Consider the following 15304-nt stretch of genomic DNA (forward strand, 5'->3'; position numbering starts at 1 on the left):
CACGCCCGTCTGCAGCTGGCCCCATGTCCACTGGTGCCCTGCAGTTCCCAGGGCAGTAACCCTGCACACCTGCTTCAATGAGGTGGGCAGGGAGCAGCTGGGACCCACACATATGTGCACACCCTAGGGTGACCAGACAGCAAGTGTGAAAAATCAGGACAGGGGGTGAGGGGTAACAGGAGCCTATATAAGAAAAAGACCCCAAAATTGGGACTGTCCCTATAAAATCAGGACATCTGGTCACTCTAGCACACCCCCAGGGAGTGGTGGGGACCCACACGTGTGAAATGGAGCTCATTTCTACTTCAGGCCCATCTTTTTAAAAAAGAACTTTAGGCAGGGTTAACATACACCCGTATTTTCCCGGACAGGTCAGGCTTTTTGGTTCTTAAATTGCTGTCTGGGAGGAATTTTTAAAATTTAGACATATGGTAAATTTAGACATATGGAAAATACAGACATATGGTAACTCTGTTGGTACAAAAAAATACATACTGGGGCACATCCCTTAAATCAGAACTTTTTATAGGGAACCGGTTGTTAAGATTTTGGCAGCTCATCACTGATTATATCCTTACCTTGGAGGGAGTCATTGGGCCTGCAAAAGCTCTCACTGACAAGACTGGATCTTTGGGGCTTCCACTGTGTTTAGGTAAAGATGTAAGGGGGTTATCATCTGACTGATCAGGTGACCAAGGTGCACCAATCACTGGAGATGAGGAATTGCCTTCCGCTCGCAATAGTGGCACATAATATCGACCTAAAAATAAAATGATATGATTTTTTTTTAAGAACCCAATGTTACACTAATTTGCTGCCTCTTTCTGGAATTATTTAAAACGTCAGTATATCTGCATGACTAGAAATTTGACTTAATTTCACTAGCAAAAAAGTCTTCATCTTTTAATAAAACTCACTGCTTCTAATACCAATTCAATGCTGAAGATTTTATTTTAGGTCCCTTTCTCACAAAAGAAGGAATTGCTGTACTGACATATCTGCTTCCCGAGGATCTTTAGCACTTTCAAAACCTGCATGCTGCAAAAACTTACACCCACAGATCTGGCATTTAAGGACAACCACAAGGAAACAAGATGAATCCCTCACTTTATGATGATTCCCTGTGCAGCCTTTTGTAATTGAGTAGCCTAAAATCTCTGTCTCAAATTCTTGATCAGTAAAATGAGGATAGTACCTACCTCACAAGGGTGTGAGGATTACTGTCTATTCTATAATCTCTAAATACTGATCAACAGGTCATCCAGTTTCTCTCATTGTAAGAGCCCTTTATATCAAAACCAAGGCAACTGGTCAACAGGAACACTACTAAACATAAATATGAAAGTATAAGACAGAATGACAACCAAATTAACATTTTTGGACGTTGTATACACAACGAAGATTACATATTAAATCTCTGAATACAAACCTTTCAAATATTCTCTTATTTTCTCTTTCAGTTCCACCGATTTATTTTTATTTCTTTCACAGATTACCTGTTAGAAGAAATGTTACTCTTAGTTAGCAAAGCCCACAACATTATCTTGTAATTCCCACGCCCATGTCTTTTTTGGAAACAAAAGGGTCCCCTGGTCCTTCAGACATACCACCCACCCACCCACCCGCAAACTGCTTTTTTTTTTTTTTAAAACCAGAAACACATTTCAGACTTTCCTATAAATAAGTTTTCTGTCAACATTCCAGTAAGAACCGTATGACTCGCCTCCACCAATGTGGAACACTGTGCACCAAATCAAAACTTGCAGCTTTCACATTCAAATCTAAAGTCCACAGGTTGGGTCAGGCCATTAAATGTAATACAACTTGGAGGTAGGAAATTCTAGGGAGCCACAAACTAGAACCTTCCCCCAGATGCAATCAATACTACAAATTTATTCCAGCACTAGAGATGGTATATTCTAACCCTAATAACCTGACATTCTCAAGCAAGAATCTATTGACGTTAGTCAGGGGATCTGTGCTTGAACCCTAAAAATCAAAAATTGTATTGATGTCCAACTGCAATCATCACAGTTCTGCACCCGATGCGGAAAAACTTACTTCTGCTGGAGTTTGACCATACTTGTTTTTTGGATTCTTTACAATGTCTGGGTGTGAGGTAAGCACATTAACCACATCCAGATTCCCAAACTTGCAAGCAAAATGCAATGGAGTATCAAATACCTACAACACAGGAAAAAAAAATTATACATATACCTTCATTGAACATTCCCAGCTTCTCATTCATTACCCAGACTTAGTATGTATTTGGAAGCATGATGTGACCAAACCCATATATTTATTTTATTTTATTTTTTCCCATTTTAAAAATAGAGCCATCACCATGATTAATCTACGGGGCGCTTTAAAAAAAAAAAAAAAAAGATTTTTAAAAAACAAATCAGGACACAACCTGATAATTTCTGCTACTAGAATCATAGAATATCAGGGTTGGAAGGGACCTCAGGAGGTCATCTAGTCCAACCCCCTGCTCAAAGCAGGACCAATCCCCAATTAAATCATCCCAGCCAGGGCTTTGTCAAGCCTGACCTTAAAAACTTCTAAGGAAGGAGATTCTACCACCTCCCTAGGTAACGCATTCCAGTGTTTCACCACCCTCCTAGTGAAAAAGTTTTTCCTAATATCCAACCTAAACCTCCCCCACTGCAACTTGAGACCATTACTCCTTGTCCTGTCCTCTTCTACCACTGAGAATAGTCTAGAACCATCCTCTCTGGAACCACCTCTCAGGTAGTTGAAAGCAGCTATCAAATCCCGCCTCATTCTTCTCTTCTGCAGACTAAACAATCCCAGTTCCCTCAGCCTCTCCTCATAAGTCATGTGTTCCAAACCCCTAATCATTTTTAGAAGTGACAATGCTCCATGCCACTCATGCTCTTCCTTTCATAACAAATGAGTGCCCTAGAAGACATTTAATTCTCACCATTTTATCCGGTGTATTAAGGTAAAGGTCAACTATATATCTAATGCGCTCCTGCAACATTACTTCGTCATCATCTGGATACATGAGCCGCATAAATTCAGGATTTTCCAAAGTGTCTAATAGCAACTGGCTGATGCCAGCTTGATTCTCCTTGGCAGCAACATGCATGACATTGTACCTACACCCTTCCTGCAAATAAAACACAAACATTAAGAACCATTTGAAATCTAAACAGCTTGCTTCCCTTGCTAAACTTAACTCATTTGACAGCAAAAACTAACTATGGGGGTATCATTCAGTCTTATTTTTAGATTTGTTTTTTGTTACTGGAAAATTTTTCCTTAAAGCAAAAAAACAAACAGTAAAAGCTCTTTTATCCGGCACTTCACCAACCGGCAAACTCTATAAACCAGCATTTCTGATCTGCACTGAAAGTCTGGTTTATAGTGCTGTTGATGCAGGGTTGGCAGGGGGCTGGGGTGTGGGAGAGGCTGAGGGGTGCCAGATGCGGGGTACTAAGCTCAGGCAACTCCCTGTCTCTGCTGTTGCTGGTAGAGGAATGGCCAGGCGGCTCTGCAGGCATGCTGTCTCCATTCCCTCTCCCTGAGTGCTGACTCTGTGGCTCCCAGCCCATTGGCCGGGAAACCATGGCCAATGGGAGCTGTGGGGGGTGGCACTTGCAGACAGAGCTGCCTGGCCATGCCTCCACCAGGAGCAGCACGGATGGGGAATGGCTAGAAGAGAGAGTGCCCCCCCCACCTGGCACCCCGAGCCCCCTCCCACACCCCAACCCAAGCCCCCTCCTGGACCCAAACTCCCTCCCAGAGTCTATGCCCCACAGCCTCTCCCACGCCCCTACCCCACACTCCAAACCCCTCCCTCTGAGTTAACCGGCATTTTTAATTTACCGGCAGCCCCCGTTCTTCCAGCATGATTGTTCTAAAAGCTTTTACTGTAGTTTAAAAATTAGTATGAAAACATTTTTAAGATGGCATATTGCACAATTTTGGTAAGATTTTAAAGTTATCCAAGTTATCCTTACAGCTGACGGTACTCTGGCCTTAAACCCACTAAATGCTTAGGACAGATTTAAGTAGAGAAAGGGGCCAGTATACCTTCAAAAGGAGCACCAAAGTATCACCTGACATACTGAGCTTCATAATCACTTCAACAAGAGAAAATTAAAGCCATAAATTTAAAGTTCAGTTTGCTATACATACTACAGATTTTACTGTATACTGCATATAAAATTCACTCTGATAAAGTGTCAGCCTACTGATAAATCTCCTCAGTTCTAAAGATTGTGGGTCCAGAGTTGCATTTTGGCAATTTTTTTCAGAGAGGAAACCATATAAGTAGTGCTTCATCAAGACGCCACAAGGACTTCTTAATGATCCAGCATTTGCCCTATGTTACAAACAGTTATTCCACTTAATGGGTTTCAAGTAATTCCAGCCTTCCTTAATACTACTGTACATGGTTGATAAGAGTTCATCATAATTGAATGATATAAAGCTAACCCAAGTCTCAGACACTGTACTCAACCTCTGCACTCCAGCCTCTTTGGAGTAGTTGTAAAACAAAATGGGCAAAAAACTGCAAACTTCTTATTTCAGGAAATAGTTAAGCAACCGTCCAACATTTTAAAAAATCCTGCAGGTTAATAATGCATGAAGGGAAAAAGTAGGGAACAGAATACTTAGGGAAAGTTAGAGAATTCTCAGGTTTCTGTTTGCTTTCAACTTACATTAGATCCCGTTCTAACAGAACTACTCTCTCGGCAATATCTTTAAGTGTTCATACTACTACAGGCTTGAATTCAACTCTGCTCCTAGCTTTCTGTCCATGTACATTAAAATTTAACTAGTACTATGAACTGAGAGGACTTCTTAGCAAAAATAAAGAATATTTTAAAATCCTAAGTCCACTTTTTATATTAGGAAAAGTATAGGTCTCATTTTATGTATTCTGGTAATTGAATCAAACATTCTTTAAGGAAAGCCATACCTACAAATGCTCTTACAGATAATGGCTTAAGAGTTTGGTTACTTATTAAGATACCAAGCAGGGATTTTAAACACACAGTTCTGATCTGAAAACAAAAAGTAAAAATGTATTAAGTACTGCAATACCTAACCCCTTAGTTTAATCCTTACATTGAAAGAGCTTCCAAAGGTATTTTTAGTGTTGGTGTAGAACTTTGGATCTGTGCACACCTTCACTACACTGGTTCTTTATATTAACAGCTAATTGTTTTCAGATTCAGTTTACTTTACTTTGTCTCTCCCTACCTTGGGGTTCATTTCATAGTGTCATTGTGTTCCATTAGCGTTCTCTCTCTAGCGTAGATGTACATAGCTTCAGACAACTTCCCTGTATCTTGTGTCCAAATAGCACGTCATTCAGTCCCCTACAGCAGGCATCATCAACTTTTGCATCAATACCAGGGACAGACGCACAAGGCTGCCAAAGCCTACACGGATATCAGCTGCACAAAGGCCTAAGGCACAGACTGTCAATAGTACTGGTGTTCACTGCTTTAACTCATTTGCCCTCTGTCATCCTGGGCAGAGACCCTGACATTCATTTGCTTTGAACTCCCATGGTCAACACTGCAACACTACTTCATTGTACTAAAGTGGATGGAAAAACTCGTGAGAGAAGCAATCTGGTTAAACAAAGACAGCAGGCCTATCGATATTTCCTTCTGCTCTGGGAAATGAATACACCAGCCACAACAGAACTGGGCTAACGGGATGCCTTCTCTGATTGCTTTCAGCATCTAGGGCAGAAAATGCTGCACAGTAGGTATCAAATAGGTTCCTCTTGATGTCGATCAAACTTATTTCTTCAGCAGAGGCAATGACTCACTTGAGTCAACGTCAACCAGACTGGCAAGTCCAGAGTAGCAAGGAAGTCAGTAGCACATTAAAACACCAAAAGTGACACCACCTTAACCTGTTTTGGTGACGGTGATTCATCATGTCTAGCTGGGTGCCTATAGTTTGTTCAGGGACAACTTAAGCCCTATTCCATTGGAATGATGCCAAAAACTCCCCCAAACCTTGAAGCCCAGCTATGACTCTTCTCTAGGTCATTCAAGGCCACAGCTAAGGATACGATTTAGTCACAGAGGTCATGGATTCCATAACTTTAACAGACCTCCGTGACTCAGCTGTCAGCGGAGGGGGCGGAGCCGGGGCTGTGCATCCCCAACCCACGTCTTCAGCGAAAGCTGGGGCTGTATGCCCCCCTTGCAGCTGTGGCAGGAGCCAGGGCTGTATGCCCCACCTCTCACCATGGCTTCAGCAGGGGCTGGAGCCATGGCTGTGCATCCCCCTTCATCCTCCACAGCTACAGCCAGAGTTGGGCGCCACCCACCTCCTCCCATGGCAGCAGCAGAGGTTGGAGACGGGGCTGTGAACCCACCCGTGGTGGTATAGCTGGGGCTTGTCGTTTTCCCCCACATGGGGTTCCAGCTATCATTCCTCCTTCCACCTCTCCCAGCCCTCGCTCCCCTGTTATTTTTAGTAAGTCACAGACTGGTCACAGCTCCTGTGAATTATTGTTTATTGCCCGCAACCTGTCTGTGACTTTACTGAAAATAACCATGACAAAATCTTAACCTAACCTTAGCAATAGCCTACAAATTCATCCTGACTTACGGAAGTATCAGGATTCAGCCAGCAGGATCTTCAAGAGCTTTCTATAGGAAAAGACTGCTCATGGTGACGTACTTGAAAAAAATCTAACAGCCACTCCAGTTACAGAATAATAGAAATATAGGGCTGAAAGGGAACTTGAGAGGCCATCAAGTTCAGCCTCCTGTGAGAGCCCTGACCTAGTGACTTTCAACTGATCTGCCTCTCACCTCCTCCTGAACCTCAGAACAAATGTATATATTCTTGATGTATAGCACAACAGTTCCTCCTTCCCCAACCCGCCTGTCCTTCCTGAAAAAAAACTATATCCCTCCATATCAATATTCCAGTCATGAGACTTATCCCAAGTACCTGCAATGCCAACTAAGTGATAATTTAGCTTATGTAGGAATACTTCCAGTTCTTCCTGTTTATTCCCTATACTCCTTCCATTTATGTTTAGACATATAAGATGTTGAGCAGGTTCGTTCACTGATTTCACTCGTTGCTGTGATGACCCTACTGTAATTTTCCATGTCCTCCCACATCTAGCTCTCTGTTAAGGTTGCCTCCTTCCTGCCCTTAGTGTTTTTTTTTTTTTTTTTTTTTTTTTACAAGGCAGAGATCAGAGAGAGTGTATCTGACAGCATTCAAGATTTCTTGAAACCCTGGATGCTTCCACATTCTAAAAATTGAGGAAGAAAAGCTGTTGATGCAAAGCCCACTGCATCATTTGGCAGACTAAAATCAAGAGCTGATACAAGCTCCAAAAGGAGAAAGAGCACAGAGTTTTAAATTGAGAGCATACAACAATGAAACTGACCAGTACTGGAACTGGAGCAAAGATGCCAAGACAATGGGAGCTAAAAATTCTTGAAACTATGAGGTGATGGCCACTGACTAGTTTGACAAAGAAAAACAGAAAAAGAAAAGCATCAGACTACAAAAACCAATAAGATTGAAAAACTCCATATTGTTAACAAAAACAGATAAATTTCAAATTAGAATGAGCTAAATGAAGCATCAAATTAAACTAGATGCAGCGCAGCAGAAACAGCCAGTTGCAGCTACCCAGCTTCACTGACCACAGAACTGGATGGTTGAGTCCTGGTCTCAGTTGGACACAAGGGCAGGGACACAAGAGTCTGGCTCTTTGTTAACTGTTTCTATGAAAAATATTTGGTTTTGAGGCTGGGAGGAGGGAAAAGGAGGAATTTTTCCAATTCTACTTTGGAAAACATTCTTACTTGTACAATTGTTGGGTTGTCTCCAGATCCAATCAGATAGCGTGGGTTACTCCAGATAAGTTCTGAAAACGTTGCTTCATCTCCTTTCTCTACAGCTTTCCGAAGTTTGGCAGTAAGGTCCTGAGTACGGGGACTTTTATAACTGTTGGCTCTTTCTTTATTAACTGTTTCTGTCTCAGGGGAGCACAAGCCATCTAACAAAACAAAAAAGATTTATATTATTCTTGATGCATTTTCTCCAAAATATGTTATTTTCATATCCTCTGCCACTGAAATATACTTTTAATTTCAAATTTTTAGAGTAAGATCACAAATGTTTGTTCATTAAATACTAGCAATTTGTAATGGGGAAACAACTATAATTTCTTTTTGCTATAACACAATATACACTTAGATTTTCAAGGCTTTGATTTTAATTGGTGAAACTGATCACTGCCGCTCTGTTTCCATCCAAAAAGAAAAAAATATTTTGCAAAAATCAAAATGTACAAAGAAAGTTAAAAATATATGTTGAACTTGTAAGCGATTTGCTCGTTTGCTGTCAATTCTATCAATTAAGAATACTGTGAAATATGATCAAATTTAATTATTTTATTTCAGAAGCTGTTAGGAATCTTTGTCAACTCAGTACAATTACTGTGATTTTTAAAATATCTTCCCAATTAAAAAATGTAAATGATTAAAACGAATATTGGTTGAAAAATAAATAAATAAAAAATAAAATCCTACCACATCTGTCTGTACAGCAACAGGCAACATGTATATGGGCTGTGTAAAATATATTTTATGTTAGCTTTAGTAAAACAATGCACAATAAGTTTGCTTCATAATCCATGTGGTTCTTTGCATGACTGAACTCAACTCTGAATAAGACCAATTTATTTTATGGTAATTGGACTGAAAACAACGGAAGACAATGGAAGGAAATCTAGCCAAGATCTTTTGCATTTGTACAGCACCTAGTAGTACAAGGAGTCCTGGACAGTGACTAGGGCTCGGAGACACTACTCAATACAAATAATAAAAATATCTTTTTCTCTTCGTCTTAAATCAAGAAACAGCCAACTTTCAATAGATTCCACAACTCCAACCCGATTCCATGCTCATTCTTTAGGATACAGTAATGCATCCGATGAAGTGAGCTGTAGTTCACGAAAGCTTAAGCTCTAATAAATTTGTTAGTCTCTAAGGTGCCACAAGTACTCCTTTTCTTTTTAGTAATGGTACAGTTGCCAATGTACCAAAAATATATTTTATTTTGTTTCTGAACATAATTCTTGGTCTTTTGAGTTTCTAGGAAACAGTTACCTTCACTATGCAGGAGACTTCAGAATTCTCCTCTCTCAGGCTGACAGAGTAGTGTTTTAACTGAGGTAAAGCTCAGACTCAAATAGAAGGAATAGAGATAGGATTTCTGTTGCATATTTCTAGCTTTTTCTCATGTTAATGGACAGATTAAACATGGGCTGTCATTTCTCTATACACAATGATAGCAGTCCCATTTAGACTAAATTAAGATCCACAATTCTGGGTTAAGATCTCCTTTACTTTAAAGAAAAGCTTGGAAACAAATTTTAATGTAAGATTCCAAGAAATTCGAAACCTTTACACTGCACTCTACATTTGTGAAGGGCTCATCTGCTATCAGATTGATTCACAAGTTCTATGATTTCAAAACTCTCCCCCCACCTCCTAAAAAGTTATGATACAATGATGCATACGTTTAGTCTACACAGACATATGCTTTTACTCACCTCTGTTGAATAGTGGTCCTATTTTCACTGGAGATAAAGATAAGGATGACTTGCTTGGAGATGGGAAGTAATCACATATTCCTTTTGCAAATTTCTCAGCATCTTCTCTGTTGGAGAAAGCTTTAAATCGGGAGCCCTTAATCATCTTAACAGCCTGCAGAGCTTCCTTTTTATCATCATAAACATGCACTTTCTCTGGAATAGAAACAGTACAACCAAAATTAAGCTCTCTCCATAACACCACACTTCAAGGTCAAATTTAATCATGGAAATCAGATTACAAAGTTCTCAAACTGCCCTTCAAGCTTTGTTCCCACATTGTGTTTACCTACCAAACATGGTATACTAGATGCAATCTGTAATAAAGAACATACCTGCTAGTGTTGCAAGTGACCTTTATAAATTTTAACCTCTAAAACTAGATAGGTAGAATTTCATCACTTCCAACCAGTGCCAGATTGAATGGAACATAATGTGTGGTGTCACTGCAATATTTTCAGGAACTTTTGCTAGAGGGAGAGACGCAATGGTATTAATAGCACAAGAGCATCACTCTCTCTTTAAAAAGATGACTTACCATCTTCACCAAGTGAGATATAAATATCTCAAATCAAGACTGAAAGCTAACATATTAATAGTCATAAATTCTTTTCAATATTCTTTTGTATAGGAAGATCTACTATAAAAGTGACTCTGTCATAATTTGAAGACTTCCCAACACAGAACCTTCCACCGTGTCCAAAGCTTTTTATTAAGTAGTATTCTGTTCTGTTGGACACTGGATTTATCATAAAGAGCAGGACATTCTTGAGGAGGAATAAATTACCACTGCTTCAAAGTGTAAGAGCCCCTATCTTCTATCAGAAGATATTCTGAAATGTTTTCTTGACATCTTAGAACTGAGAAATTTGGTAATATCTTATTTTAGGTTGCATCAAATGAGTAAAAAGAAAGAATTATATGATCTAGGCCTTAGGATATCACATGGCTATGAGATGTGAAGGAATACATAGAACTTGGTAATAAAAACTACTGATGCCATCAGTTCAAAACCTACATTTTTTGAATGAAGTGTTGACTGCTTCTTTTTCTGATTGCTTTTTTTGTTCCTGTTAAATAGGTGGTGTAAAAAGTGAGAGAAGATCATTTCTCTCATTTTTCTCTCACCTGAGTGACATCTAGTAGGGGCGCTCATGAATGCCAGCTGTTATGGTAGAACAAGTGGAATGACTTATAACCATGATTCTATACACTGGAAATGATGCTTACTGTTTTTTTCCCCCAACACTTCTAGACAAAACCTTCAAACAAGCAAACAGTGTAAAACCTCCAAAATAATGGCAAACTGCCATTAAAAAAATATTACGAACTCATACACAGATCCCAATCGAATTAAAAATAGACAAGAATTTATAAGTAGGGTCCAGTGTAAATAATTAAAATGTCTCCAATCCATGATTGTTTAAAAAAGGACAACATCAAAATTTACTAACATTATCTGTAAAATTAATTCCATCCTTGAAATTGAGTAAATTTACTTGTAAAATTAATTCCATACTAATTCCGTGAAATTCAATACTTTAGAAAATTCACAACTGTAAATGGCAAACAAAACAAAAAAATCAATCAATCATGATTTACACAGGGTCCTGTTTATAAATTCTTAACACTGAAAATTTGAAACAATATATGAAGACCTTGGGACAATTCTTGTTTCACAGACCAGAAGAAGCTACAAAATAACTTACATTATGTTCATTGGGGCAAAATAATGTGTTAATCAATGTAAAGTATTTGTATTTGTATTGTAAAGTACAATATAAATGTACGTTATATAAATTATTTAGTACATTCTCAATTACTTAAACTCCTACACTACTAGGAGCTGAAGATAAACTATATATCTTCAGAAAGTCTCAGAATGTACATTAAACCTTTCATAACAAATTTTTATACCCATTCCCTCAAATGGGTATTACCACTTGCATTGAAACAAAATGCTTAATCTCTCGGATGCATTTTGGCTGGGGAGGGAAGAAAACAAAAAGAGAATGAAAACTTTCACCAGATCACTCCTATAGCAACAATGGTTGGTCATTACAGGGAAACAAGATTTGCTCTAATCTCAAATTAACCACATTATTCTAGTTTTTTGTAAAGTGCTACTAAGAAAATTTTCATAATTTAAAAACAATGTTCTAATAATCATTTACAACTGTAAGCTTCTTGTTTATCTAAATTCATGCTGAGCCCGCACCAAACTGCCAGGTTACTGATTTGCTGTGATTGTTTTAAACAAGTACAAATATCCAAATTAAACAAAGAATGCCATGTATGTTGACAACAGATAAAACAAAAAGGCAATATAGGTCACATTATGGCTCCACTGGCCCAAGTGTCCTCTTAGCTATCTCAGTTCATGATGATACAACAGTTTACTCCTGGGGGAGTTCTGAGATACTCATGGGTGCAAAACTCATGTCCTCCACAGATTTCTTTGTTTCCCTACAGAAATATGACTTCTGAGGGGAAGCAAAGGGAATTTGCAAGAACAGTCACTCCACCCCTCCCCAACAGCCAGCAGAGACATAAATCAGTGGGGTGGGGGGAGAACAGCTGGGCATGCATGGAGAGATGTCATTCACCACCCCACCCCATCCCCTGCAGGCATGTGAGCAAACAAGAGAGACTGTCCCTCTGGCTCACTATTGCTGGATGCCCAGCATGGAGGGACAGGACTTCAGGGTGTTTGGAGGTAGGCATGAGGCAGGCTCTGTCCCCTCAGGCACAGCATAATGTAGCATCCTGCCTGCTTAGTTGTTCCCATTGTTGTTAGTGAATTGTTCCCATTCTTGGTGAATTCCCCCAGAAGCATAAAACAGGTGTAAAAGTTTACTCCTGGGGGAATTTTACTCCCAGGAGTAAAAGGTTTTAAGGCTCCTTTGCATTGCCAGAGTGGTGTAATGGATCCTTATTTCAGAGTAACAGCCGTGTTAGTCTGTATTTGCAAAAAGAAAAGGAGTACTTGTGGCACCTTAGAGACTAACCAATTTATTTGAGCATAAGCTTTCATGAAGTGAGCTGTAGCTCATGAAAGCTTATGCTCAAATAAATTGGTTAGTCTCTAAGGTGCCACAAGTACTCCTTTTCTTTTAGATCCTTATTGTAAACGACAGTATGGTCTTATAAATGCTTTGGTGCTTTAGCGATTCAAACTGAGGAAAATTTTTCAGTGCAAAAATTTAGACATCAAAACGCGCTCCATGAACTGTTTACTACCTAACCTTTCTAAAGATGATCAGTAGCCAATATAAATTCTGAATTTGATTCCCCAGCCCTGACTTGTGCTTTAGTTGCCTATGATGTAATACTGAGCATGTCTCCATACATTTGTTGACTAATAACTAGAAATAAAGGGTCAAAACTAGCTACATTACTATTAGACAAAGGGGATTTAGAGATTTCCTCCAGTGCTCCCCATTCCCATCCAACGTATTGTAGTCTAAATAAATTACCAAAATAATTGAAACTGGTGTTATTATATTGCATTATTTGACAAATAAAATATGCAGAATTCTAAAATATTGTGCGCAGAATTTTTAATTTTTGATGCTGAATTCCCCTCAGGAGTAATAACACCATATACCTAAAAAAGGAATACACCAGCTGGAAAACATTATTTTCTTTTGTAATATGTTATGTAAAAGGCACATGCGATCTCTGACCTTCAAAAATAGTCAAACATATGAAATTATAAATGTAATTACCATTTCTTGCCAGTATGTCATCATAAACTGGACATACGCCATAGTATAGAGGAGGATCTCTAGATGGTGTCTGAGCATTTATTTGCGAATCAACATCTACTCCTCCACAGACTGATGCAGAACAGGTCTTGTGCATTACAACTTCCTCTTCTGGGGGATTCAGGCCCATATTGTACCCAAAGTCTCCCTCTTCAGAGACATTTACATGACTCTTGTCGTTCACTGCAGTAGATTTCCAAGCTCTTTGTACTTCTGACTGGCTACTATGAAATGCAATGTTTTCAGAAGATTTCTTTGAAAGAGTGGATGCATTAATCTCCAACCCTCCTTGTTGTTCCAACAAAAACTGAGCCAATTTTTTTTCAAAAATAAACCTGGTGGTTGAGGTAATGGGTCCACACTTCAGTCCAGCTTTCACAATTTCTTCTCTAAGATCATCTGGCGTTAGCTGCTTCAGTCGAGACAATATAGTATCCATTGTTATTTCACCTGGAAAAAAATGCAAAGTGACATCAACTGTAGCTACAAACACTCTGCTTTTTTCTGACTATTGAAATATTTTCTATTAAATGCAAGGGAAAGCGTGACATAAGTTATTTTAGTTATCTGCTCATGAAGGAGAGAACTATGTAGGTTGCAAAAAGACAGTATAGTATTTTTCCAGTCAACACATGGAAAAAACAATTTTTAGAAACTAAAATGGCTCTTCTCCTCTCCCTGTTCTCAGGGCAAACAACTGGAAGTGTGACTGGTCACTTTGCCAGATTTCCCTCTCCACCAATGACACTTCATTTTGCCTCCAACCCGTCTATCTCAAAGTTATGGGGGTAGCACAGGAATTCTCTTACCACAGGAATAGCCTCCACTGTTACACACTTCCACATTCAGTCAAGAAGCAGAGGCTGCAAGCAAATATGATCTCAGTGTAAACTATTACATTTCTTACCATAAAAACCCATACATGGGACTTGACTCTGAAGACCATAACTAAACTTAAAATGTGTGATTAGTTTGTAGGAGCTAAATGGTACACATGCTTTAAAAATAAGCACACAGCATACTACAAGATACCATAAAGACTTCAGCTTTTTCCTACTCTAGAGTCTGGAAGAGTGTTTCTGAGGGAAAACTAAGATTCAGTTGTATTGTCATGCTGTTTGGTCTCTGAATTTTTTCCTTAAACAGCAACTACCCTACTAAACTATCCCTTTACTTTGCCACATATCTATCTTATTAGCACCTTGGGGTGAGAAAGCAAGGAGAGCACAAATCATAAAACAATACCGTATATACTCAATCATTAGCCCCTTTGTTTATAAGTCAACACCCCGAGATGGATAGGTAAAAATAGTAAAAACTGTATGACCCTTTCATAAGCCAACCCTATATTTCAGGGGTTGGCAAACTCTGGCTCCCAGCCTGCTGGGGTAAGCCGCTGGCGGGTACCTGGAGCGTTTACAGGCACGGAGCCCGCTCAGCTCCCAGTGGCTGTGGTTTGCCATTCCCAGCCAATGGGAGCTGCGGGAAGCGGCGCGTGGCCACAGGGGACTGAGGGGCTCCATGCCTGCAGACGCTCCAAGTAAACAAAACGACAATGTATTAGATATTCAATTCAATGATTTCATAGTTTAAAGTCATCAAATTTTGGTTTATAAGCCGACCCCCGCTCTCTGATGCATCACTTTTTTACCAAAAATATTCAGCTTATGAACAACTAAACTGATATATACTTCACCTCAGGTGACCATATCATTAAACACATTTAAATAATTATTTTGGGGAGGAAGCTGAGACATTATTATAAATAGATCCAACTGGTATGGGTCACATTTATGTCATATTTACTATCAAAAGCGAAGTCCCTATTTGACAGAAGGTAGGAATAAAACTGGAGATCTAAAAGGTTGTATTTGCATACCATTGCATCAAGACACAATCCCCACCTCTGTTT

At 39.3% G+C, this 15304-nt stretch overlaps 1 protein-coding gene across 2 annotated transcripts in view; it reads right to left on the reverse strand.

The window, feature by feature from the left end:
• The window catches only part of ANKLE2 (ankyrin repeat and LEM domain containing 2), a 28688-nt gene that overhangs the window by 11667 nt on the left and 1717 nt on the right, over positions 1–15304 (reverse strand). For both annotated transcript variants that reach the window (XM_084648883.1, XM_084648882.1), the window contains exons 2-8: positions 13354–13842; positions 9587–9781; positions 7833–8026; positions 2945–3133; positions 2062–2184; positions 1430–1496; positions 579–760 (exon numbers count right to left, since the gene is read on the reverse strand). In XM_084648883.1, coding sequence (XP_084505009.1) covers positions 579–760; positions 1430–1496; positions 2062–2184; positions 2945–3133; positions 7833–8026; positions 9587–9781; positions 13354–13831 — 1428 coding nt within the window. In that variant the 5' untranslated portion in view covers positions 13832–13842. The remainder of the gene's footprint in view (positions 1–578; positions 761–1429; positions 1497–2061; positions 2185–2944; positions 3134–7832; positions 8027–9586; positions 9782–13353; positions 13843–15304) is intronic.

The sequence above is a fragment of the Lepidochelys olivacea genome (assembly GCF_965140295.1).
Source record: "Lepidochelys olivacea isolate rLepOli2 genome assembly, chromosome: 15".
NCBI classification, from domain to species: Eukaryota; Metazoa; Chordata; order Testudines; family Cheloniidae; genus Lepidochelys; species Lepidochelys olivacea.